Below are 25,104 nucleotides of genomic sequence, written 5' to 3' on the forward strand. Positions count from 1 at the left end.
TAGATTTCTGCAACATATGCATGTGAATATTTATGTAGATAGGAAGATCTTCTACCAACATAAGATTGTGTATTTGTTCAGCGCTGCAGTGCTAGGAGAAATCCTTAGCTCCCCAAACCCTATCATTCTCCCCATATTATATTACCACCACTCCTTCAATGTTTCCATCTTTATCTTGTTTTAATCTATCCATCCAACCTTGTAAAAATCCGCTATGAGCCGCTACTGTCATTAATATAAAAAATAAGAGTTTGTAATTTCTTGAGTTACTACCATGGCAAGTGTTTCTTTCCCCACATTCAGTGGAAAGAAGGGAGAAGATCTCACCACCGACTTTCTGGATGATTTCGACATTGCTTGTGTGGTTTCCAACAAGGATGATGATGCCTCACAACTTCAAATTTTTCCTCTACTGAGAAAAGTAGAGGCCAAGTCCTAGTACAATGCTTTTTCCCAAGCTACCAAAAATGCATGGGATGTGTTACGTGCTGCCTTTGTGAAGAGTTTGGTAGAGGCACAACCTCAAAGAAGCTATGGCAGTTATTGACGGAGTTGAAGCAGGGAAGTCTGCTAGAGTATGCCACCTACGAGTCCAAGTTTGTGGATTTGTGGGAGAGATGGGTTGCCTCACTGGACGAAAGTGAAAGAGCACCTAATTTCCTGAAGAAGGACCGTTTCATTGTTGGCCTGTGGTCGTCGCTTAAGGAGAAGGTGAAGGGAAGGTTTCCTCCAACATATGAGTTGGCAGTAGAAGTAGACCGCCTTAAAGACAAGAAGCGGCGCATGCAAACAAGAGTCAACGAGTCAGAGGAATCAAGCTCAGTCCGACTAACCCCTGTGACTGCAACAGCCATTCATAGTGCCCAACCACAAGAGGCATCAGAAGAGCAGCAAGAGCTGCTGAGTCGCTACCCAACTCAAGAGTTTATCTGTGAATCTGGTGCAGCAAGGGCATGCAGCCGTCAGAAATCCTAAACAAGGAAGAGGACAACAAAGGAAAAACCAAGAGTACCACTACTATAATTGCGGGGAAGACGGCCATGGTATGTACTATTGTCCACATCCAAGGAGGCAGAATTTCAATAGAGAAGGGAGACAGAATCAGATCTCTCCGCCAAGGGCAAGACCACCACCACCCAGGCAACCAGGGCCAATTCCACTGGTCCAGATCCTTCGGTCACCCGTACAACAACAACCACCACCTCAACCTCTTATTCCACCACTACCCCCACCACCTACTGTAAACCAAGCGGTGAGTGTTATTAGCTTGGAAGCTAAAGGGAAGGCAAAGGTAGAAGAACCCATTCGAGAGAAGCACAAAGGGAAAGAAAAAGTAGAAGAAGTGGATGCTATGGGAGTGAAGCGTGCCAGGCACAAAGAAGCCTCTCAAAGAGAAGAGAAAATGAAAGGGAAAGCCGAGTTTAGCAAGCAAGCAGCTAAACCGCGACCGAAGATAGACATCGTGGATTTCTCACTAGGTGAGTATGCTAAACCCTATGACTTAGTGCAGGATGTGCTGATGCAGGGCCCAAAGATAACTTGGCCCCAATTACTCCACCTTGCACCAAGGATGAGGAGGCAATGGACAAAGATGGTGAGTACCAGGAAATCAATACCAAGGATAGCTGGGGCTATCTCTGTGAGGGATCTCGACGACATCCTACCAACCATGGATGTCCACATCAAGGGGCAACGAATCTCAAACGTCTACATAGATGGTGGCATGCAAATATGCATCATGAGTGAAAAAATGATGCACCATCTAGGCCTAGAGGTGAGTTGGCCGACACCCTACTAAGCCAAAATGGCAAACAACGTAAGAGTGAAATGCGTAGGCATTGTGAATGCGGTCAAAATAAAAGCATTCAATATCGACGTGGAGGTAGACATTTTTGTCATGCCACCCAAAAGGGAGGGCTGCCTTATCATTCTTGGGAGACCCTGGCTCATGGCTATGGAAGCTAAGCAAGACTGAAGCACCGAAATGATTCAGATGAAGGACGCTAAAGGTAAGTCCATATTCTACGACATGAGGACTCGGAAGCAACGCAACATGATCTTGGAGGCTTCAGAAGATGAGTCCACCAGCAACTATTTGTCTACCTCAGGACAAGAGACAACAACAATTGATGAGAGTGACAGTAGCATCGAAGTGATGGGGGTCATCCTTAAGGACCCAAAAAGATTGACACAATCTGAAGCACCCCCGACAAACCGAGAGGAACCATCAATTACACAATCCTTAGAGGATGCAAGTAGGTTACATCGGATGCTCTCAAATGAATTGACCAATGAAGAGAGGAAGGAATATGTCTCCATGCTAGGTAACTTCACTACATTGTTTATTGATGGCTATGATAAGATCATAGGAATCATATTAGTACAGCACCACATTGAACTCAAGGACGGAAGTATAACCGTAGTGCAGAAGCTCAGAAGACTTGGGGTAATCGAACAAGAGGCACTACTCAAAGAAGTGAGGAATTTGCTATAGGCAGGTTTCATCTATCCCGTGGAAGACTCAGAATGGGTCTCTCCAGTAGTAGTCACACCAAAGAAGAATGGCAAGTGGAGAGTCTGTGTGGACTATAAACCTCTCAACGCAGCCACAAAGAGGGATCACTTTCCCCTCCCATTCCAAGATGAAATTCTCAATGAAGTGGCGGGTCATGAGCACTACACAGTGTGTGATGGCTACTCAGGATACTTCCAAATTAGCATTGTGGAAGAGGATCAGAAGAAGACAACCTTCATCACGCCTTGGGGATGCTTTGCTTACAGAGTGATGCCTTTTAGCCTCACCAACGATCTGGCCACATTTCAGCACTATGTGACCTTTGTCTTCCAACCCTACTTTGGAACGTGAATACGGGTCTTCATAGATGATTTTTGTATTTATAGTTCACGCGCCCTCCATTTAAGAAAAGTTTATGATGGCTTAACCAGGTTGCAAACCTTGGGTGGCCAGCTCAACGTCGATAAATGTCACATTGGTGAAAGCAAAGTCACTCTCCTTGGCCATGTAATTTCAGCAAAAGGGATTGAGGCTGACCCTAACAAGATTCAAGCTCTGGTATCTTTGTTGTCACCCACCACAGCTAAGCAGTTGGTTTCTTTCCTTCAGAAGGTAAGATACTTAAGCAGGTTCATTCACTTGCTATCTCAAGTGATCCTCCCTCTACAACAAGTCACCAGAGGGATGTCTTCTCATGGAGTGAAGAAAATGAGCAGCAATTTACCGAGGTGAAGCAAATCCTAGCTACGCTTCCCAGCATTTCACCCCCCAAGTGGGATGAGCCATTTTATGTGAACCCCAGTGTAGGAAGTGATACACTCGGAGCCGTACTAATGCAAAAGGACCCCCAAACTTCTTTCATGCGTCCTATTTACTTCTCTAGTCGTGTCATGACCCCATCAGAACAGGGATTCATCGCAGTAGAACACATGGTTCTTGCACTAATGTTTGCTACCACAAAGTTCCGCTCCTATCTTCTGCCTAGACCCTTTGTAATTATAACAATGGAGGAGGTCTTTCCGTATGTAATGCAACACATGGATTTCTCATCTAGGATCTCTAAATGGATGATTAGATTACAAGAGTTTGACTACACCATGCAAGTAGAAAACTCCACCAGGGCTAGTTTAGCGGGTATTCTTACTCATCGCCACTATAAGAAGAAGCTGAAGGTCAACACGGAAACAAAAGAAGAGACACCAATGGTAGAAATTCCTAAGCTAGAAAGAGCTCACTCTCTTTTCTTTGACGGAGCATACAAAAGAACAGTGGACCAGTCTGCAGCTGGCATAGTCATTTTCAATGAGCAACAGGAAAGGGTATTCTCCATCGGGCAGCTATTACACTCCCACTCCAACAATGAAGCAGAGTATGCAGCTTTAATTCTTGGGTTATATTTCACAAGGAATTCAACGCCTAAATGTGTTTGGCGATGCTTTGCTTTTGATAAAGTAGATAAATGGCACTTGGGTTTGTAAAAATCAGGTTTTACTTGGTCAACTACCCCAAGTTAAGGATCTTTTAAGGAAGTTTAAATAAGTGCAACTATTTCATGTCCCCAGGACATAGAATCAGGAGGCAGATTCTCTAGCCAAGGAAAGAATACAAGACGTTCCCGTAGAAGCAATCAAAGTGAAACTACCCCTCTTTCAAGGTAGTGATGCTATGCCTGATATCATTAGCTTTCTAGATACAGGAGAATGTCCGGAAGGGTACACTAAAGGCCAAAAACAGTGACTGGTAAGGAAGGCTACCAGATACTGCCTTGTAAACGACCACTTGTATTGAAAGGGCAAGGATCAGATTCTCAGGCGAGCGCCAGCCTCCAGTGAGATCACATAGGTAATTTCAAGTTGCCATGATGGCGTCTACGGTGGTCATTTTGCTGTAGATATCACCAGTAGGAAGATTCTACAGGTAGGATACTCTTGTCCTAGTCTGAACAGGGATGTACATCATTGGTGTAAAACATGCAAGGCTTGTCAAGTGGCCAGTGATTGCACACTGACTTTTGAGCCACATACTCCTATCATCTCGTATGGTCCATTTGAGAAATGGGGAATAGATGCAATCGGTCCTCTACCAAGGGCCCAATCAGGTAAACTATACATTCTAGTGTAGACTACATGACCCGATGGGCAAAAGCAACAGCCACCACCCGCATCACAGCCCAAGAGGTAGAAAAGTTCATATTTGAGCATATCTGTTGCCGTTTTGGCACTCCTCTTGAGATAATATCAGATAGGGGACCAGGTTTCATAGGCGATCTGGTAGGAGAACAGATGAAAAAGCTAGGCATCACACGCCGACATTCCACACCATACTATCCACAGTGTAATGGACTAGTAGAAAAGGTAAACGGAATGATTTGCAAAATCATCACAAAGCAGGTGAACAACCACACTGGAGACTGGGATAAACATCTCATGGCCGGTCTATGGGCCTACCGAACGACGTTCCAAACATCATTAGGTTTCACCCCTTTCCATCTAGTTTATGGAAAGGAGGCAATTCTACCCATTGAGGTACAGATAGCCAGCTTACGAGTCATGGCTAGCCAATTACAGCGCCCAATTGTAAATCTTCGCAACCACGTCCTGGATCTGGAAAGGCTCCAAGGGAAGAAGCAATCAATCACTATGCAGCGCAGGCAGAGCGACATCGGCTCACCTTCAATCAAGGGCTTAAAGAAAAGGGCATGCTAGTATTGAGATACGACAACAGATTTGACACCAGCAAGGACAAGAAATTTCAACCCCAATGGGAAGGACCATTCATTGTAAAAAAGCGCTATGACAATGGCAGCTATAAGCTGATGGAAGCAGATGGGAGAATTCACAAGACTAGAGTCAATGGATGGAGGCTGAAAAGGTATTTCCTTAGGTTTGATCCAGAGTTCATGCTAGATATTCTAGAAGAGGGAGAACCCTCCAACTCCATGACTAAAGATTCAGAGGTAGGGCTAGAAGCATGAATTCCTCTAGCCAGATGGAAGGGCTAATGATGGCCGGTTTTTGAAACCGCGACCGCGAGAACCATACCCTAAGAAGGGGAGAGCATATTACCAAAGGAAAGAGAAAAAAAAAGGGAAAAGTTCTTTACCATTCACCACCCTTTAAGCTTAACCACTAGCAGGGTGCCACCAATTTGGCCACACCTCTCCATTATCGCCAGAAGACGGACTCTCTCTCTCTCCTACTGCTCGGCTCCGCCAATTCTCTCTCTCTCACTTACTCTGCCGCTGCATCACACTGGGCACATAAGATGGGATACATCTGTCAACCCTCTGGCAGGCCGCCACAGATATTGTATATTCTCTCTCTCTATTTCAAATACTCTCTCTCTCTCTCTCTCTCTCTCTCCTCTCTCTCTCTCTCTCCTCTCTCTCTCTCTCTCTCTCTCTCTCCCCTCTGCTCGTCCACATCCCAGTCCACACCCCCCTTCGGACTCACTCTCCATACACCCCCCCCCCCCCCCCCCCCCATTTTCTTCCCCAACTCTGGCGGACCACCAGCCTAACACCCCCCCCATATCTTCCCTCCCTCTCTCTCTCTCTCTCTCTCTCTCTCTCTCTCTCTCTCTCTCTCTCTCTCTCTCTCTCTCTCTCTCTCTCTCTCTCTCTCAATTCACTTCCCTACACAGCCACCCTTTCCCTATCTAACCCCCCCCCCCCCCCCCCCCCCCCCCCATCCCACTCACCTCACACTCTCTCTCTCACTCTCTTTCCCTCCCCATCGTGGGAACCTGGCGTTAGGGACTCTCTCTCTCTCTCTCTCTCTCTCTCTCTCTCTCTCTCTCTCTCTCTCTCTCTATATATATATATATATATATATATATATATATATATATATATATATATATATATATATAAAACACCCCCCCCCCATCGTTGACTATACCTCTCCCCCCACCGTTGCGCCCTTTGTCGGATGCGCCCGCCTACACCCCGGACCCAGCCCATGCGGGCGCCACTGGAAATGCAACACCACCCATCCCCTATCCCCCTTCTCACCCTCCCTCACCACCGCATCCACCCTCTCTCTCTCTCTCTCTCTCTCTCTCTCTCTCTTCGGACACACCCGCAGGCCGCCTCTCTCACTCTCTCGCAGCCTGTGCAGGCGCCGCACCCGAGTTGCACACACACACAAACACACACACCCACACACGCTTGCGCACACACTCTCTCTCACTCTCACTCCATGTCTATCCCCGCCTCTACGTCGCCAGCAGTAAACCACCGAAAGAATTCTATATATATATATATATATACACACACACACACACACACACACACAATGCTTCCCCCCCCCCGTTCCCACGCACGCGTACGCACACACATACACACACACACACACACGATTACCCACATATACATACACACACACATATACGCACACATCAATAAAAATACAAAAAAGACGGAGGATTCAACGACTATGACACCATGGACCAGGCGGAGGATGACCTAAATTACGCAACACCGACACCAAAAAGAACAAAGGCGTCGAAGGCATGCCCCGACCAACCCCGAAGAAATGAACGCGCCACACCGACCCACCAGCAAAACTGCCATTCACTGGCAACGCGATCACAACGCCCTCTTCAATAAACCATAGGTTATTATCATCATTTTTCCAGTTTCAACCAAACCTTGTAAAAAGATCCCAACTTGTAAAATTCTCATCTCTCTAGGTGATGGTCACAAAGGCCCACCTAGAGGTTTTCATTATAATAACTCCCAAGACAAAGCAAGGTCAACCACCCAAGAACCACCGCCTTACTTTGTCTCCCTTGATTAGATTACCCTAAACAAGCCAGATTATCCTAATCTAAAGCAGCCAGTACCTATAAAAGGACACTAAGAGGTCACTATTGAGGGGGGGGGGAGGGGGAAAATTCATGAGAGGTCAGCACTTGGTAGTATTTTGGTGGGAGGAATTGGCCACATTTGCATCACAAGAGAGGGAACTTAGCGTAGTGGTTTGCTTTGGGAATTGTATGATGCAAAGGAGTCTATGTCCACATCTCGACTCTGACGGCACTTAGCGTAGTGGTTTGCTTTGGGAATTGTATGATGCAAAGGAGTCTATGTCCACATCTTGACACTCATGTTAGCAACGTTTCATGTCAATGAGTCATCTCTAGAGAACACACCAAGTAGGTTCACTATCTCTCCCTCTATCTCTCTATCACCATGATGTGCCACCTTGCTGGAAATAAGGTTGCTGTAAATATGGCAAGAGAATAATTCTCCCTCACACCCGCGAGGGCTTTCATCACCTGTCTATTCTCTCTAGTCTCTCTCTCTCTCTCTATGTGTGTGTGTGTGTGTGTGTGTGTGTAAAATTCATGATATTTCAAATCACCGTTGTCTGCGTCCTAGCCGCTCAAAGCTAGGTGGTGCCCCCTGGCGTTTTAGAGGCCATCTGACTTGCGGCGTGCATCGGCTCCCGGCGTTTTAGAGGCCGTCGGGGTCCGTGTCTCGCTTTGGTCCCAACAACAGTACTAAGGTCGAAGCCCGTGAGTAGTACTATGGTGGGAGGGGCCCCTTGGTCACCCTTGGGCTCCCACTTTTGTAAACCATATGAAAGGAAAACCGCAACTATGGCGGTTTTGCACAGACGACACATAGAGGAAAACACTCGTTCGTGCTTGGTATCACGGGCCGCGTTTGGACTCCCTGTAGAAGCGAGAGTTGACCCTCACCCCCAGCGTCCAATTTTGGAGCCACTCTCGCCAAGTCTGGTGCAGGTCTGCCATGAGTCCTCCCTCATGCATGGGGTTGCTCCCGCGGCCTCCTTCATCCTCGGTTGTTCGTGCAAGGGAAGCTACACACGATCGTGCTGCTATGGTCAACCCAGCCATGCAAATCTTGCATGAGGGAGAGAGAGAGGGGGGGGAGAGACAGAGAGAGAGAGAGAGAGAGAGGTTGAGAGAGAATGAAAATCTCCTTTCCCTCCCCTCCATGGCTGCTCCCCCTTGGCTCTGATACCAGTCAAAGACCCTGGGAACCACCGTGAACGATCCTCCACCCAACTACACTTTTTATATTTCCTTGGTTTGCAGGATCCCTTCTCCACTGGGCAGCAGTGGCCCTTGGCCAGGTCCTTGACCTCCAAGGTGGCCCTTGGCATGACACCTGTTAGACTGCAAACTGAATATCCAGCCTTGTGTTGCATACATAAATGAGGCAGCCAACAACAGTTTGGTAACGAGTGACATCAACATGATCACCATCATCATGTAGACTCAACTTCATACATGTTTCCATGGGAGTGGCAATAGGTTTGCAATCCTCAAGTCCAAATTTACATAGCAATGTCTCTATGTAACTTTTCTCACACAAGGCAATATCACCATCACACTTCTTAAACTGTATGCCCAAGTTATGATGCAACAGTCCCAAATGTTTCATCTTGAAAGTAGCATTGAAAACAACCTCAAATTCAGCACTATGTGCCTCATTGGGATCAGCGATCAACAAATCATCCACATAAAGAACAACAATGAGAAGTACATCGCCCTCACGCTTGACATACACAATGTGCGTTCTGTTGGACTGTAATGAAAGCCTCGTTTGACCAAATGAGTGTCAGCTTTCTCGTACCAAGCACGAGGAGATTGCTTCAACCCATACAAAACCTTCTTACATCTGCACACTTTGTCCTTTTGTCCTTTTCTGACAAAACCATGAGGCTGCATTACATAAACTTCCTCAAATATATCACCATTCAAGAAAGAAGTAACAATGTCTGACTGATGTACATCCCAACCAAAATGAGCTTCCAATGCACATATAAAACGAACAGTAGTCATACGACAAGTGGGAGCAAAAGTTTCTTCATAATCTATGCCTTTTTTTTTGCGCATAGCCTTTTGCAACAAGTCGAGCCTTATGGTGATCAACCTCACCATCCGGCTTGCGACTTGTAAACCCACTTTGTTTCAATACCATCTTTCATGTTCATCTTGATACCTTTAATCATTTAATCTTCTTATGCTCTTTAAGAATTCTCCTAAAGAAAATGCTCACTATTGTTATTCTAATTTCCACTACATAAATGTTATAACCATATTCCATTACAATTTCCTACACCATAGTCTCCATAGAGAAAGTGTATATTGACATGCAGTGGGTAGAGACTGCCACCTTTAAAGTTGATCAACATGATCGGGTGTGATTGGGAGGGAGAGAGAGAGAGAGAGAGAGAGAGAGAGATGGGAGAGGAGGCGGCAGACACTGGGAAGATAAGATAGAAAGAAGAAGAGAGAGTAATTTTCTTGATCTTCTTTTGTGAAATTTATCAAGAGTGAAAAGCTTGAGGGTAAAAAGGACCATGCCGTCGCCGAACATGCCTTTGCTTCTACAAACGCCCCCCCCCCCCCCCGCCGGCATCTCTTAGTCTCTATCTTCTCTTGCAAGTTTCACTCGCTTTGATTTTTTTTTATTGCAAAGTTTTACTAGTAGTACTAAGTATTCCTACTTTATGATAGAAATGAGAAGTCAAAACTAAATCTTTTCATTTTCTACCATCATAGTACTTACTAACTTTCTCAACATTTTTACATTTCAAACCAAATGACTTTTGACCTACCTTGCATTTTTTACATTTCAAAAAAAATGTTTCTTAAGGTTCTTGAAATGAAGGGGAGGAGTGACACTGGGTGCCCTCTCATTCCTTGAAAATTTAAAGTTCAATTATATATAGTATAGATATAGATAGAAGGCTAGGTATTAGAAATTTAAAGTCATTTAAAACGCAGGTTGAGAAATGTGATTAAAATTTTGAAAAGCAAAGTTGAAAGGATGACCTTTAGAATAAGAACTCTTGTCCTTGTCCTTGTCCCATGAGGTTGTCCTTGTAACCAAGTGAAGTTTTCAAATATATGTTGAGGATCCAATGGAAAGGGGCATTCCAAGCCAGAATCAAGAGGCTTTTCAAAGTGGACATGCAAACCACTTGGACAGTCAACACTCAAGCCTTAATGCTCAAGTTAACAGATCAACAAATGATATGTGTCAATTCCGACCTCATCACTTAAGTCAGCAAATTTGGACTTTTCATTTGACCTTTACATTAGGTTTCCACAAGGCCACACGAAACGTTTTGAAATTGAAGCGATTGTTTTCTGGCATTTGAGAGAGAGAGAGAGTGTGTAAGTATACTAGAGTTTGATCATTTTATATGTAGTATATATATATATATATATATATATATATAAATAAATATGTATGTGCACACACACGTAGTGCTCAATAGAATACAATACGTGGAACAATGCAATGTGCGCTTTGCAATCCTTGACGCGGCTTAGGTGGCCTTAACTTGGCCCCTTTATCCTATCCTTTGCACAAAACAAACTTTGAATAAGTCGAAACAACAAGAGTAAGGCAAAGCAAAGATAGTCTAAGACTCCAGATTCTATGGCCATAAACTGTAGACTTATGGGCACAAATGAGGAGGCCAATGGCCACAAAACTCATGTTCATAAAAACACAGAAGGTATGTTTGGCATGGATGAGAAGCTTTGTTGAAGCTGAAGTCAACTCATTTGTCTTTGTCCAAAGGGGGGAACATTGAGAGTGTAAAGCCAAGATTAGAGACTCGATAAGCGCACTAGAGGATTCATTCGTAAAGGTTGCACAACCCTTCAAGGAGGCAAAGCATGGGTGTAGATTCAAGACTAGAGACTCAATAAGCTCACGATAGGGTTCATTTTAGAAGGTTGCACAACCCTTCGTTACTTAATGACACCTCCCTTTCGGAGGTGGGATCAATGGCTCACAATCATCGGTTGATTATGACCGTTGGATTGCCTATGGAATGCAAAAGATTCCCACTTTCTCAGGTTCGGGACTTGAACCCCCTACCCTCTTCCCCACGGAATTTGACTCTAACTACTAGGCTAATGCACGCTCATTGAAAGATGTGTGTGTGGTAAGTTTATAGATCACGACGTCACGGACAAGTTTACACCTAATTCACACCGAGTTCGCATTGAGTTCACACTAAATTTGGTGTGGTGTGCAGACCCTCCCCAGTTCACACCATGTTCACATTGAGTTCACACCGAGTTCACACCAAATTTGGTATGGTGCACATACCTCCGAGTTTACTCGTAGTTCACACCTAGTTCAAATGACCATTGGACGGTCCAAATTGCACCCGCCTCGCGACGTCTACTGCGAGCCATTGATCCCACCTCCCTAGAGGGAGATGTCAATTAGTGACGAGGGAGGCAAAGCATGAGTGTAGAGTGGAGACTAGAGACTCAATAAGCTCATTAAAGGGTTCATTCTTGGAGGTTGCACGACCCTTCAACGCTTCAAGGACACTTTTGACCTTCAAGATAAGTGGCAAAATTTTGAGGAATTGCCTAAGAAGGGCTATTTGAAAAATTTGCCCTTCCACAAGAAGGGTGGAACAAAGACAATCTTGTCATGAAAGGCATTTTTTTATAAAAAAAATCTATGTATATTATATAGTACTAAATATAATAAGATGATTTTCTTCTCATGTTGGAAGCAGGGCGCGCGAAAAGATATGTTTGCTTTATCCAAAGCCTGTTCAAAATGAAAAATGGCCCGCTCAAGTTTGGGCAAGAAGGTTCTCAAGCCGATTCAAATTATGAAACTTTTAGTTATAATATGAGATTTTTAATGTGATTATCCTTCTCAAATTTAGAGTTAGCGTGTTCATATACGTGTGAAAAAGCTCCAAAGTCGGATCCACAAAAAATGTTTCCCTAGCCCTGGTTGGAAGTTTCTTGATGCTAGGGAGCAAGGATAGAACAAAACCCGTGCGAATCCGCTCTAATTGAATTTGGAATTTGGGAATTCTTGTGCGCACAATTGTTAATTAAACCCCAGCCAGTCAAGAAAGGCACTTCGCCACAAGCTTTCCCTTCCTGCAAGTTTCCTCCGATATTTCTCGCCTATTTAAGCGTCCAGCAGCAGCAGCAGTAGCAATACTCTCTCTCTCTCACTCTCTCTCTCTCTCTCTCTCACACACACACACAGACCACACACACACACACGCCCGCGCGCGCGCACGCCTTTCTGCTTTCTAGGAAGAGAGTATGCAAAGAACGTCCAGCGCTTACAGTCTCCGTAATGACATCTCCAGCAACCTGCTAGCTCCTCTGCAATTGGGCCGGACTCACCTTTCCCACAGGTATGTTGTCTCTCTCTGAGGGATGCTTATAATTTTCCACAGAGAAAGTGCAGTCACTAGTAGATTTATACGGAGCCATAGCTGAATTATATATGGAGGATGCATGTAGCCATGTTGTTGAATTTAGGGTTATTTGGCTCTTTTGCAGAGTTGTTTTAGCACCAGTGACGCGATGCAGAGCACTTAATTATGTTCCACAGCAGGCGCATGTCGAATTTTACTCTGAGAGGGCAACCAATGGTGGCCTATTGATCACAGAGGCCGTCGCAGTTGCACAAGCTGGAATTGGGTAAGATTCTTTATGCAAAAACTGGTCTTGCCATTGTAGGAGACCACCTGCTCTTTTGTTATCATAGGTATTTTGAAGTCAGATCTTGTTAATTGATTTGTGTATTTGTGTGGCGATGACAGGTTTCCTCACTCTCCGGGGCTCTGGTCGGATGAGCAAGTTGAGGCATGGAGGAAGGTCGTAAGCGCTGTCCACAAGAAGGGTGGCATCATCTTTTGTCAGCTCTGGCATGTCGGACGCGCGTCGCACACATGTATGTGCTTGGCTACTCTCCAAAGACGACAGCCGCCTTTCAAGATTTATTGTGTTTTAATCTGGTTCACATACTCATTAATTGTTGTCTTGATTGTAGACTACCAGCCTGAAGGATGTATTCCTGTCTCGTCCACGGGGTGCCGCCTGCCAAAGGAGTGCTCCATACGGCTGCCAGAAGGGGAAATGGCAGAGTACTCGCAGCCCCGAGCATTGGCCACTGAAGAGATTCCTCTTATTATTGAGCAGTTCCGCCAAGCAGCAAGAAACGCCCGCCGGGCAGGTGAGGAATGCATTCTTAACAGGCTTAAGATGTCCGCCATAGATGTTAATAAGGTTTAATTAATTGTCCAATCAATGCAGAACAGAGTAATTATGGGTCCATCATGCTCTGTGGAAATGGGGGACTCAATCTCTCAATGGTGGGTTGTGATGCAGGATTTGATGGTGTGGAGATTCATGGTGGACATGGCTATCTAGTGGACCAATTCTTCAAAAACGGCATCAACGATAGAAAGGATAGATATGGAGGCTCAATAGAAAACAGATGTAGATTTGGGCTAGAAGTAATCGATGCTGTCGCAAGCGAGATGGGTGCAGAGCGGACCGCAATCCGCATTTCACCGGTGATCGATCATCTTGGCGCTACCGATACCGACCCCTACACGCTCTTCTTGCATCTCATCTCAGAGCTCAACAAGAAACACCTAGCCTACCTGCACATGACTGAACCCCGATTCAACAACAAGGGGGAGAATGGATTGATGGATACATCCGAAAATTGCTTGCTTTTCAGCGAGGCTTATGAGGGAATAATGATGCTGAGTGGGGGGTTCACTCGGGAGTCAGGAATGCAGGCTATCCGCAGCGGGGCAGCAGACTTGGTGTCATATGGGAGGCTCTTCATATCCAATCCGGACTTACCGCTGCGATTTGCGATCGAGGCGAAGCTGAATGCCTATGACCGCTCGACGTTCTACACGCATGATCAGCATTTGGGCTACTTGGATTATGCCAAGCTGAGCAGCAAGCAAGTCAGTGAAGGATGGTCCAACAAGAGAGCTGCCTTTGCAGCTCGCAGCGGGCGCAAGCTGCAGATACAACCAAGCTCACCCACATGCGGGCGTATGCTTGCGAGTCCGATTGCCCACTTTGCCTCGCCACATACACTCCTTTCATCCCCACATACCCCAGTGGTGGCTGGCTCTCCCAGCCAATATTAGCTTTACCATTTCCTTTATCACAAATAAGCATGTGAATTTGTACACAAATGCAAGTTTTTTTCTTCTCTGTAAAGATGGCATGGTGCTTTTCTACCAATGAGCACAAAGGAATGGCAAAGGTTTCATATCTACATAAGCTTGCCAAAAACATTTTTCCAAATTGAAGAAAATAAGGGTACACTTCCAGCTTGTCAAAATTTGAAGGATTTGCCAGTATACTTGTAAAATGTTGCCCCTTAAAGGCAAGCTCTGAATTTAGCCGGGATTTCACAATTTGGAGATCTAGCCAATCCCTCAATTTGAAGGATTTGCTAGTATTTACACTTATAAAATTTTGCCCATTTTCTTAAAGGCAAGCTCTGAATCTAGCCGGGATTTCACAATTTAAAAATTCACAACTCTCTCTCTCTCTCTCTCTCTCTCACTCTCACACACACACACACACACACACTACTTCCACTTACATTGGGCCCATAAAGTTGAAGCAACGACAAGGAGCCGTCAAAGGCTATTGTGCTTGTCAAAACAGGCCCTAGAGGCCTAGAATTGACACTTGTTTTTCTTGTCAAAGGCTATTGTGCTTGTCAAAACAAGCCCTAGGGCCTACATCCTTTCTTGTATCATTGGCAACTACTTTTGTTAGTGCAAAAAAGCACATTCAGCCCATAAAGTTGCAAGGACTAAAGGTGTCTCAAGATCATTGGAGTTAGATGAATTGGCAAAGACTAGTAGAGAAGGAAATGGAGAAAATCCAAAGCAAGGAGATTTTGGATGTGGTAAAGTTCAAATAAGAAAATATCACAGCCAAAGGAGTCCATTGATATCCTAGAGGATGAGTTTGATCCCTTGCTATGCACGCAGCACAACAACTTTACTTAGATACAAAATAAACAATAAGGAGTTTGTATTGAGTCCTGACATATAAACTCTCTTTGACTCAATGGGAAGCTGAACAAGGAGACTATTGTCATCTACCATCGGAAGCTTTCTTTATCACCTAATTCTCCCCATACTTATAGTATTGGCTCTATCTTTTGGAATTAGGATTGCAGGAAAACACACACAGACTAGAGAAGACCAAGGGAGCTCAAGGCACACAACAGAGAGTATATTACTTAGTGTGTAATGGAAAGATGGATAGCCCTAGAATGATGTACGTATATACAATGCATGGGGGAAAAACGTCCTAAAGAGGAAAAAAATGCTCCGGCGGTCCTAAGTGTGTTCACACACATCACTACCACATGTATATGGTAACAAATCCCCCCTGAAGTGATGTGGTGAACGAGAGCTGACACATAGAGAAAAGAGAAGTGTCATGGCCTAAGGACATGATCAGTCCACAAAGAAGAGTAAGCCCAAAGCTTTACGGAAAGCTTCGAACTTCTCACGAGACAATGCCTTTGTGAAAAGATCTGCAAGGTTGTCATGTGTTGGCACATAAGCCAACATGTTCTCTCCTGATGAGAGCCTCTCCTTGACATAGTGGTAATGCACCTCAATGTGCTTTGTGCGAGCATGAAAAATTGGGCTCCTCGCAATTGCCAATGCGCTTTGACTGTCAGTGTAGATAGTGTTTGTAGTGTCCTGTCCAACACCCAAATCAGCCATAAGGCGTCTGAGCCATACACACCCAACCGTTGTCGTGCCGCTCCGCTCCCATGACAAGAAAATGAGCAAAGGAATTTTGATCAAGAGTATTTGAATCCTGCATGGTTAATCAGCAGTTATAAGGGCTTGCTAACAAGCAATTTTTAAGTTGAAAGTGTGCCAGATGTGGCTCTAAAGGTCAGAAGATGTCTTGGTAATGCTAAACAGTGAGTATTCTTGAAGCGGTCATAGCTAGGATTTTATTAATGCAAGTTGAAGTACTCAAAAAGCTCTACATGCATGTCTTTACGGCTCGTCAATCGGAGCTACGGGTAAGAAGTTATGACAGTTTTAAGTTGAGTCAATAGCAGATCTGTACCGGATTGAGCACCTGCTAATAAAAGGTCAAAGGTGATAGGAATGCATGAGTCCGAAGTACTCATTTTCAAGAGCATGTCGGTCTTTTCAGTTCGTCAATCATGGTTTCAGTTGGCAAGATATGGCCAATTTAAGTATCACCGGGGGCCGGGTTCTAACCGCCCTGGTCAGCTCGGTCAAAGTGCTATCTGGGAATTTTTGACATTGACTAAGTTTCGGGACGTCGTGCGGCGATGGTTTGGTTGATATGTTGTGCATGACAAGAATATTCTTTACTGGAGTTTGCTTATAACAGGAACTTTTCAGCACAGTTATGACTTAAGCAGATACGAAGTCGAGGGCTTTTGTCAAAAGTAATCACCTACACTTGCATCTTAATGGCTTGCGGCAAGGTCTGCAACACTAAAATGAGCAATAAAATTCACGATGATATTGTCATTAAAAACCAGATGTCGTGCTAGGCACTGCTTTGGCGGGGGGAGAAATGTTGTGCTTGACAATGCCTTTGCCGATATGTATGCCAAATGTGGTGCTCTACAAGGGCATAAAACCCTCAACCCAAAGCAAGGCCGGCCATCCAAGACCATAAGCCAAGGAAAGTCCGTTTATAAAAAAAGGAAGGTTTTCTTTTAACTTAGTGTGAAGCCAAGGAGGGCCATGGCGTGAAGACCAGGGACGAGGGCGCAGGCGAGGGAGAGGCGCTCGTAGTGCGCGGTGTAAAGCTCGGACGAGCCCGCTGAAGAAGCGAAAAACACTTAGAAGAGCCTGGCGACCAAGTTTGGAGCGACTCCCGCGCGATTCCGTGCTGGTCATCCGCCTGCCTGCCATGTCATCAAGCAGCCATTCCCATTAGCGATGTCGCTAATGGGATGGCTAAAACTAGAAATCTCATGCACACAAGGGGAACGACTCTGGGGACTCATGCATCATCTTCTCTTGCCATGAGTACTCTCTGCAAAGGGGAAAGCCAAGGCCTATGTAAGCTTTCTTAACCGACTCTTAACTACAGAATTCAGGATTAACCTACTCGAAGGAAGCTTTTGAATCATAAGCTCTCAAGCTCCTTAAGCTCGAGAGCCTTCTCCTCATCATCAGGGTGTTTCCTTCTCTAGATATCTTCAAGATCGGGAGTTCTTAAGCTCCGGATAATCTCAAGCTCCTTAAGCTCGGAAGCTCCCTCCTCATGCCTTCAAAGTCAAGCTCCTCATAAGCGGGTAATCTTCAAGCTCATAATCCTGGTAATCCTAAAATCTTAAGCTCGCTTGATTAAGTTGTTAAGCTCCTGATATCCTCAAGCCTAAGCTCATAAACTTCCAATAACCTACTCTCTAAGCGCTCTTAAGCCGAATTAAGCCTATTAACTCGAAGCCATAAGCCAAGATCTGATATCAAGCCTACTCTAAACCGGATTAGCCATCTTAAACCTCGAGGATCATAACCTCTAATCTGTCGAGCCAAACCCAAGCGAAGTAATCATAATCTTATGAGCTATAATCCTCAATCATAAGCCAAGTTTGATCTCTAATATCGCTTAAGCCAAGGCTTTGATTCCGAACCTCATAAGCCAATTTCATAAACCAAGCCTAAGCTCTCATAACCAGAGCTAATCTTATTATCCTTAAGCCAAGCCGAGCTTCTAAGCCATCATTAACCATTCGAATCAGGAAACGGAACCCAAACGGATGGCCATTGGAAGAGGAAGTTCCTAAGCCATAACGGGAAGAAGTAGAAGGCAGAGTTAAGCAGGTCATTATCACTTTCTTGATTAGCACCTGGATTAAACCAGGTTTCATCTTGTAAGAAGAATTATGCCTCCATTAATGATTTATTAATGTGGATTAATTGGAATTAAGAGTACCGTTTGTTTTGAGCTCTATCTTGTTAATTGTTCCTTCTGCATCTCTTTTCCCCACACCTCTCACATCCAGGGACCCGGTGCCTTCCCGGCTCACCTTTCGCACAATTATCCCTCGACATTCTTGGTGAACCCAACGCGAGAGGAGAGCCGGGGTGGGAGGTCAGATGGAGATTCCAGCAGAATTGAAGCAGTTTATTGGAGATTACAACCTGAATAGATTTGATAAAAATCTAGCAACAGCAGATCTGCCCAAAATGTTGGGCTTAGTTCAGAGGTGTTTACAAGAAGTAAAAGCTATGAAGGTGAAAAAGCAGCTTGATGATGCAGTGGAGATGGCACTTGATGATGAACAGTATGGGATTTTTCGAGGTCATGATCCAGATGGACTCCTTGCATGCTATCAAGCGGAGATGAAGAGCCGAGAAATTCCAGAAGATCGGATGATTTCGACCTTTGAAGAAGTTGTAACCTCCGAGTTTAAAGACAAGGTTCGAGAACTGGCAGAGACATACCCCACACAGTGGGATTATTTTACAGAAGGGTTTGTTCATGAAAGCTCCAGAATTATCAAGTTAACAATGAAGGAGATTAATGAACGAGGACATATTATTTTCTAAAAAGAAGAAGGGGAGCAGATGCAGTTCCTTAATTATGATCAATTTTGGGACCATATTTGTGCAATAAGTCAAGCCAAAGCAAATACAGCTTTGGAACAAGCAGATTCAACTTCAAAGGACCATATTTTGAGCAATCGAGCAAAGTTACATGATGATTTTACTGTTGGAACACAAATGTATGAATTTTTTTTGAAGATTGCTTGCACGGAAGTTACCTTAGATAATGGTTCTTGTGAAGAGCCATACTGTACAGCAAAAATTTTTCAAGCTACTGATCTTGGCATGGGATGCTCTCAACAAGTCTACCAAGAAGATGAGCCACTACAGGCTTCTAATGGTTCTATGGGCACTATAGCTGAGGAGGGCAGCGGAGTTATTACAGATGATTGCAGAAACAAATTTGTTATACATGCAATAGCTGATGAAGTGGTTGAGACTGTGAACCAAACACAGGATGTACCTGATAATGCTAATGAGCTCATGGTTGCTTCTGGCAATATGTTTGCCGATTCTCTTATCACAGAAGCAGATTCCATAATTGAAGATTTTTTGACCCATCTGAAGGAGAAGGTTATAGCAGTATAGCTCAGCCTTGTGATGCATATACCCCATCAGAGGGGGTGCCTGATGAACCTTTTCAGAGTTATAATGGCTTGCTAAGTAGCATGGATGCAAATGACAAAGCAGAGGGCGATATTGAAGATTGCCTACATCATGTTGATTGTGAACAGAATATTGACATGGATTTTAGATCTATGCTTATTTATAGGCTACAAGAGGAGCCAACTCTTATAGCTTTGAAGAATGCAGAGACTTCCAAGGATGATATTCCCAAGGATGTTATGGATGAAGATTTTCAGGACAAAGATATTATTCATTATCAACCTCAAGAGCCAGGTAAAAATCTGTCTAATGATACAGGTCCAGAAGGTCATAAGATTTTTCGTAATGGCTATGAAGCTAGAGGGGGTAATGATGCTGAATCATCCCTGATAATGCATAAAGTGCTCAAGATTTTTCACTTCTTTGGGCAATGTGCCAAATGTGGCTGGATTTGGATATTATTCCTAATTCTTATGTTAGTGATGTCCTGGCTACCAGTAAAAGGGAGTCAGAATTCTTTAATTCTTGCTAGTAACGACCTTAAGTTACCAAAATTTTATGAGATGTGGCTGCTGCACTATGCTTCAGGTGAAGCTCTAGTATATTGCGGAGGCCATCAATGCTATGTGATTTTAATGGTATTTGATCCAGGTGATTCAAAAGATTTGCAAAAGCAGGTACACTATGGATGGGTATTTTTGGGTCTACATGGTGGTTTCTTTCTGCTAGATCCTGGCATAGCATATTTGGAGCAGAAATTCTTGAAGTTGATTGATTTAGATTGTGTGTGCTTATGTGGATATTATGCTGCTCCGCTATTGGGGCATTTCCTTGTTATTCCATTTGATCATGGAAGCTATTGAAGAGCAACTTGCAGATTCAGAGGCTTCATTTATTTTCATGTAGCAGGTTACTTGGCAGTAGATTTATTTTTGGATGTATGTTAAGACAGACGTGTTTTTGGTTATATGATCAATAAGCTTACATGGCTAGCTTCCAGTTGACATCTTGGACAATTGTTATAGTATCTTTATATCTTTTGAGATGGTTCTGCAACAGAACTTGAAGTAAAGGACTTGACGACCATTCCGTGTGCAGACAGAGTAAGGCATACTTGAGCTTGACAGGGTTCCTTAAAGAGAGCTAATGGTCAAGCTGTGTGCATAAGTAACTGGAGCACTTGAGTCTGGCGGGGTTCACTAAACAGATTTTCATAATTGCATGCTTTGGAGATATGACCACTACGGTTCAAAGATTTGTGATGGGACAGCTACCAGATAATTGAGCTAGACTATTGATGTTATGATTTACACCTTCTTTTTGTTTTATATACCTTTTTCAACTATGTGAGCTTGATGACAAGTAGCTTAAGGTACTTATAGAACATGCAACTTGAAGACCGGTTGCCACAGATCGAAGGCTGTGCAGGTTCACAGGGGGTGAATGTCGTGCCACTCCGCTCCCATGACAAGAAAATGAGCAAAGGAATGCTGATCAAGAGTATTTGAATCCTGCATGGTTAATCAGCAGTTATAAGGGCTTGCTAACAAGCAATTTTTAAGCTGAAAGTGTGCCAGATGTGGCTCTAAGGGTCATAAGATGTTTTGGTAATGCTAAACAGTGAGTATTCTTGAAGTGGTCATAGCTGGGATTTTATTAATGCAAGTTGAAGTACTCAAAAAGCTCTACATGCATGTCTTTACGGCTCGTCAATCGGAGCTACGGGTAAGAAGTTATGACAATTTTAAGTTGAGTCAATAGCAGATCTGTACCGGATTGAGCACCTGCTAGTAAAAGGTCAAAGGTGATAGGGATGCATGAGTCCGAAGTGCTCATTTTCAAGAGCATGTCGGTCTTTTCAGTTCGTCAATCATGGTTTCAGTTGGCAAGATATGGCCAATTTAAGTATCACCGGGGGCCGGGTTCTAACCGCCCTGGTCGGCTCGGTCAAAGTGCTATCTGGGAATTTTTGACATTGACTAAGTTTCGGGACGTCGTGCGGCGATGGTTCGGTTGATATGTTGTGCATGACAAGAATATTCTTTACTGGAGTTTGCTTATAACAGGAACTTTTCAACACAGTTATGGCTTAAGCATCATCTTCTCTTGCCATGAGTACTCTCTGTGAAGGGGAAATCCAAGGCCTATATAAGCTTTCTTAACCGACTCTTAACTACATAATCCAGGATTAACCTACTCGAAGGAAGCTTTTGAATCATAAGCTCTCAAGCTCCTTAAGCTCGGGAGCCTTCTCCTCATCATCAGGGTGTTTCCTTTTCTAGATATTTTCAATCTCGGGAGTTCTTAAGCTCCGGATAATCTCAAGCTCCTTAAGCTCGGAAGCTCCCTCCTCATGCCTTCAAAGTCAAGCTCCTCATAAGCGGGTAATCTTCAAGCTCATAATCCTGGTAATCCTAAAATCTTAAGCTCACTTGATTAAGTTCTTAAGCTCCTGATATCCTCAAGCCTAAGCTCATAAACTTCCAATAACCTACTCTCTAAGCGCTCTTAAGCCGAATTAAGCCTATTAACTCGAATCCATAAGCCAAGATCTGATATCAAGCGTACTCTAAACCGGATTAGCCATCTTAAACCTCGAGGATCATAATCTCTAATCTCTCAATCCAAACCCAAGCGAAGTAATCATAATCTTATGAGCTATAATCCTCAATCATAAGCCAAGCTTGATCTCTAATATCGCTTAAGCCCAAGCTTTGATTCGGAACCTCATAAGCCAATTTCATAAACCGAGCCTAAGCTCTCATAATCAGAGCTAATCTTATTATCCTTAAGCCAAGCCGAGCTTCTAAGTCATCATTAACCATTCGAATCAGGAAGCGGAAGCCAAATCGGATGGCCATTGGAAGAGGAAGTTCCTAAGCCATAACGGGAAGAAGCAGAAGGTAGAGTTAAGGAGGTCATTATCACTTTCTTGATTAGCACTTGGATTAAGCCAGGTTTCATCTTGTAAGGAACATTAAGCCTCCATTAATGATTGATTAATGTGTATTAACTGGAATTATGAGTACCGTTTGTTTTGAGGTCTGTCTTGTCAATTGTGCCTGCTGCATCTCTTTTCCCCACACCTCTCACAGCCAGTGACCCGGTGCCTTCCCGGCTCACCTTTCGCACAATTATCCCCCGACATCGTAGCTATGAAGATTGTCATGTACTCAGCCTCACAACTTGAAGTGGCCACAGTAAGTTGATTCTTTCTCAACCATGATATGCATGAGCTGCCAAGCATGAAACAAAAACCACTTGTGGACACTCGTGTGTCAAAACAACCAGCCCAATCTGAGTCCGAAAAAACATGTAAGTCTTGTGGCAACGATCCCCCTTGGGATAAAACAATCCAAGATGTAAAGTGCCACTCAAGTAGCAAAAAATCCTCGACAGAAAGCCTGCCAATGCTTAGACCCTAGGCTATGAATAAATCTGATGACCTGTGAGACTGCAAATTGAATATCCGATCTCGTGTTGCATACATAAATGAGGCATCCAACAACAGTTTGGTAAAGAGTGACATCGGTAGGATCATCAGCATCATGAAGACTCAATTTCAAACTTGTTTCCATGGGAGTGGCAATAGGTTTGCAATCCTCAAGTCCAAACTTACATAGCAATGTCTCTATGTAACTTTTTTTGACACAAGGAAATACCACCATCACACTGCTTAAACTGGATACCCAAGTAATGATACAGTAGTCCCAAATCTTTCATCTTGAAAGTAGCATTCAAATCAACCTTAAATTCAGCAATATGTCTCTCATTTGGTCTAGTGATCAGCAAATCATCCACGTAGAGAACCACAATGAGAAGTACATCACCCTCACGCTTTACATACAATGTGCTTTCTGTTGGACTGTTACAAAAACCTCGTTTGACCAAATGAGTGTAATGGAAATGGCCTATGAACTTTGAGAATAACGGAATTAAGAGAATTAGAGTGAGCATTTTTGTGAAATTACTTTGAGAACATAGAGGGTGAACTTAATTGATGGTAGCAACATAAACATAATACTTATGTTGATGTTGATGGTAGCAACATAAACATAATATCTAATTAACTTGGCATGAATAATACTTTTGCAAGAGAGAGAATTAGAGAACATGACAATAGTTGAGGACCGGATTTACTTGGAGCCGGTCCTCCCTCCAAAAGGCATTTGTTGTTACCATATACATGTAGTAGTGATGTGTGTGAACACACTAGGACCGCCGGGGCATTTTTTCCCTCTTTAGGAGGGTTTTTCCGCCGTGCATTGCATATACGCCCGTCACTCTAGGGCTATCTATTTTTCCATTAAACACTAAGTAATACACTCTCAGTTGTGTGCATTGAGCTTCCTTCGTGTTCTCCAAGTTGTGTGCGTTTCTCTGCAACCCTAATTCCAACAATTGGTATCAGAGCAGGTTGCGTCTTCTCGAGCTTAGTCGCTAGCAGCTCTAGCACACACCTGCTCACTTTCTCCGATTTCTGTGAGCTTTGGCGAGCGCTCGCAAGTTGACAAAAATTTTGGGAAGACTCGTAGAGCTTAGTCTGCTCAGATTTGTAATTCGGGCTCATTTCGGCCTCCGTTTCCACTACAGGCAAGTCTGCACAGGCAATTTTGTCACTTTGTGTAGAATTTTTGTCAGTGTCGTTTTCTGCATAACAGGTCCTATACAGTTGTGCGCTCCTTGCCGCACTGTCGAAGCAAGGGACTTGCCTAACACTGTGTGCGAGCCACAGACGGCTCCAAGCACACAACTAGCTTAACTAGTAAGCTCAAAAGAGGGCAATGGTGTGTCACTCACCGCTCTATGCTCCTGCCATGGAGGATTCCTCGCCGCGAAGAAGAAGGAGACGTCGCTACGTCGCGCTCAACCGCTTCACCGCCGTCGTGCCGCCGCAATGCTCGATCACACACACACACACTCTCTCTCTTAAGTACACACACACATACTAGTACACAAGGAGATGGAGCAAGAGCACCTTTCTTGCATTGCACAAATGAGAGAATGAGTGAATTTTAGGTTTAGTTGGCTTTTATATGAGCTCACCCCATTCACACTTGGGCGCCCATGCTTAGCCAACTAATCCCTTGAATGTCCCAGTTAGAGTGCGCCTCTCATCGGCGATCACTCTTACCCTTTTCCTATTGGACTGACAAACCTGGTACCTGACTCTACCAAATAAATAATACAATGTCCACAGTAGGTTACAACGTCCGTCTCGTAGGTGATAGGGTGTCCATGAGCCGTGAGGGTTAACATGCCCCCCTTCCTGATGTAGATTCCGTCCTCGGAAGCTATTGAGTTGAAGCTCGTTGGTCGAGGTGGAAGAGCATTTGAGATGAATGTCCTTAGCCTTCTTTAGTCACTGCAAAATCAAACAACATTGCACAGTAATTGCATTCTCATAAGCGATTAAAAAGAATATGCAATTTTAGGCAGACAATTGATTGGTAACAGAATTTTAAACAATTTTTCAGCAATAAGCATTAAATTGCAATGTAATCAAATGCATAAACAGATGTAAAGGTAAAAAATTAAACAAGTCTGGGGTCGCTAATTTAACGGTCGAAAGGCACTAGAGATCGACTATTAATACCATGGGTA

General features: G+C 44.0%; 1 protein-coding gene across 1 annotated transcript; it reads left to right on the forward strand.

The window, feature by feature from the left end:
* The first annotated feature begins 12,471 nt into the window (after nucleotides 1–12,471).
* On the forward strand, nucleotides 12,472–14,643 carry LOC147423249 (12-oxophytodienoate reductase 3-like). The gene is made up of 5 exons (XM_086501667.1): nucleotides 12,472–12,690; nucleotides 12,839–12,979; nucleotides 13,102–13,232; nucleotides 13,332–13,514; nucleotides 13,670–14,643. The coding sequence occupies exons 1-5, from the start codon at nucleotides 12,596–12,598 to the stop codon at nucleotides 14,452–14,454; spliced, it is 1,335 nt and encodes a 444-aa protein (XP_086357793.1). The 5' UTR covers nucleotides 12,472–12,595; the 3' UTR covers nucleotides 14,455–14,643.
* The last annotated feature ends 10,461 nt before the right edge of the window (nucleotides 14,644–25,104 follow it).

Source organism: Adiantum capillus-veneris, chromosome 26 (genome assembly GCF_014529385.1).
Source record: "Adiantum capillus-veneris isolate H3 chromosome 26, ASM1452938v2, whole genome shotgun sequence".
Lineage (NCBI taxonomy): Eukaryota > Viridiplantae > Streptophyta > Polypodiopsida > Polypodiales > Pteridaceae > Adiantum > Adiantum capillus-veneris.

What these genes read in the sequence shown, in the direction of transcription:
- LOC147423249 (XM_086501667.1), top strand. Translation starts at nt 12,596, where the DNA reads ATGCAAAGAACGTCCAGCGCTTACAGTCTCCGTAATGACATCTCCAGC. An exon ending in CGGACGCGCGTCGCACACAT is followed by an intron (nt 13,233 to 13,331) that starts GTATGTGCTTGG and finishes TCTTGATTGTAG; the next exon opens with ACTACCAGCCTGAAGGATGT. An exon ending in AAGAAACGCCCGCCGGGCAG is followed by an intron (nt 13,515 to 13,669) that starts GTGAGGAATGCA and finishes GTTGTGATGCAG; the next exon opens with GATTTGATGGTGTGGAGATT.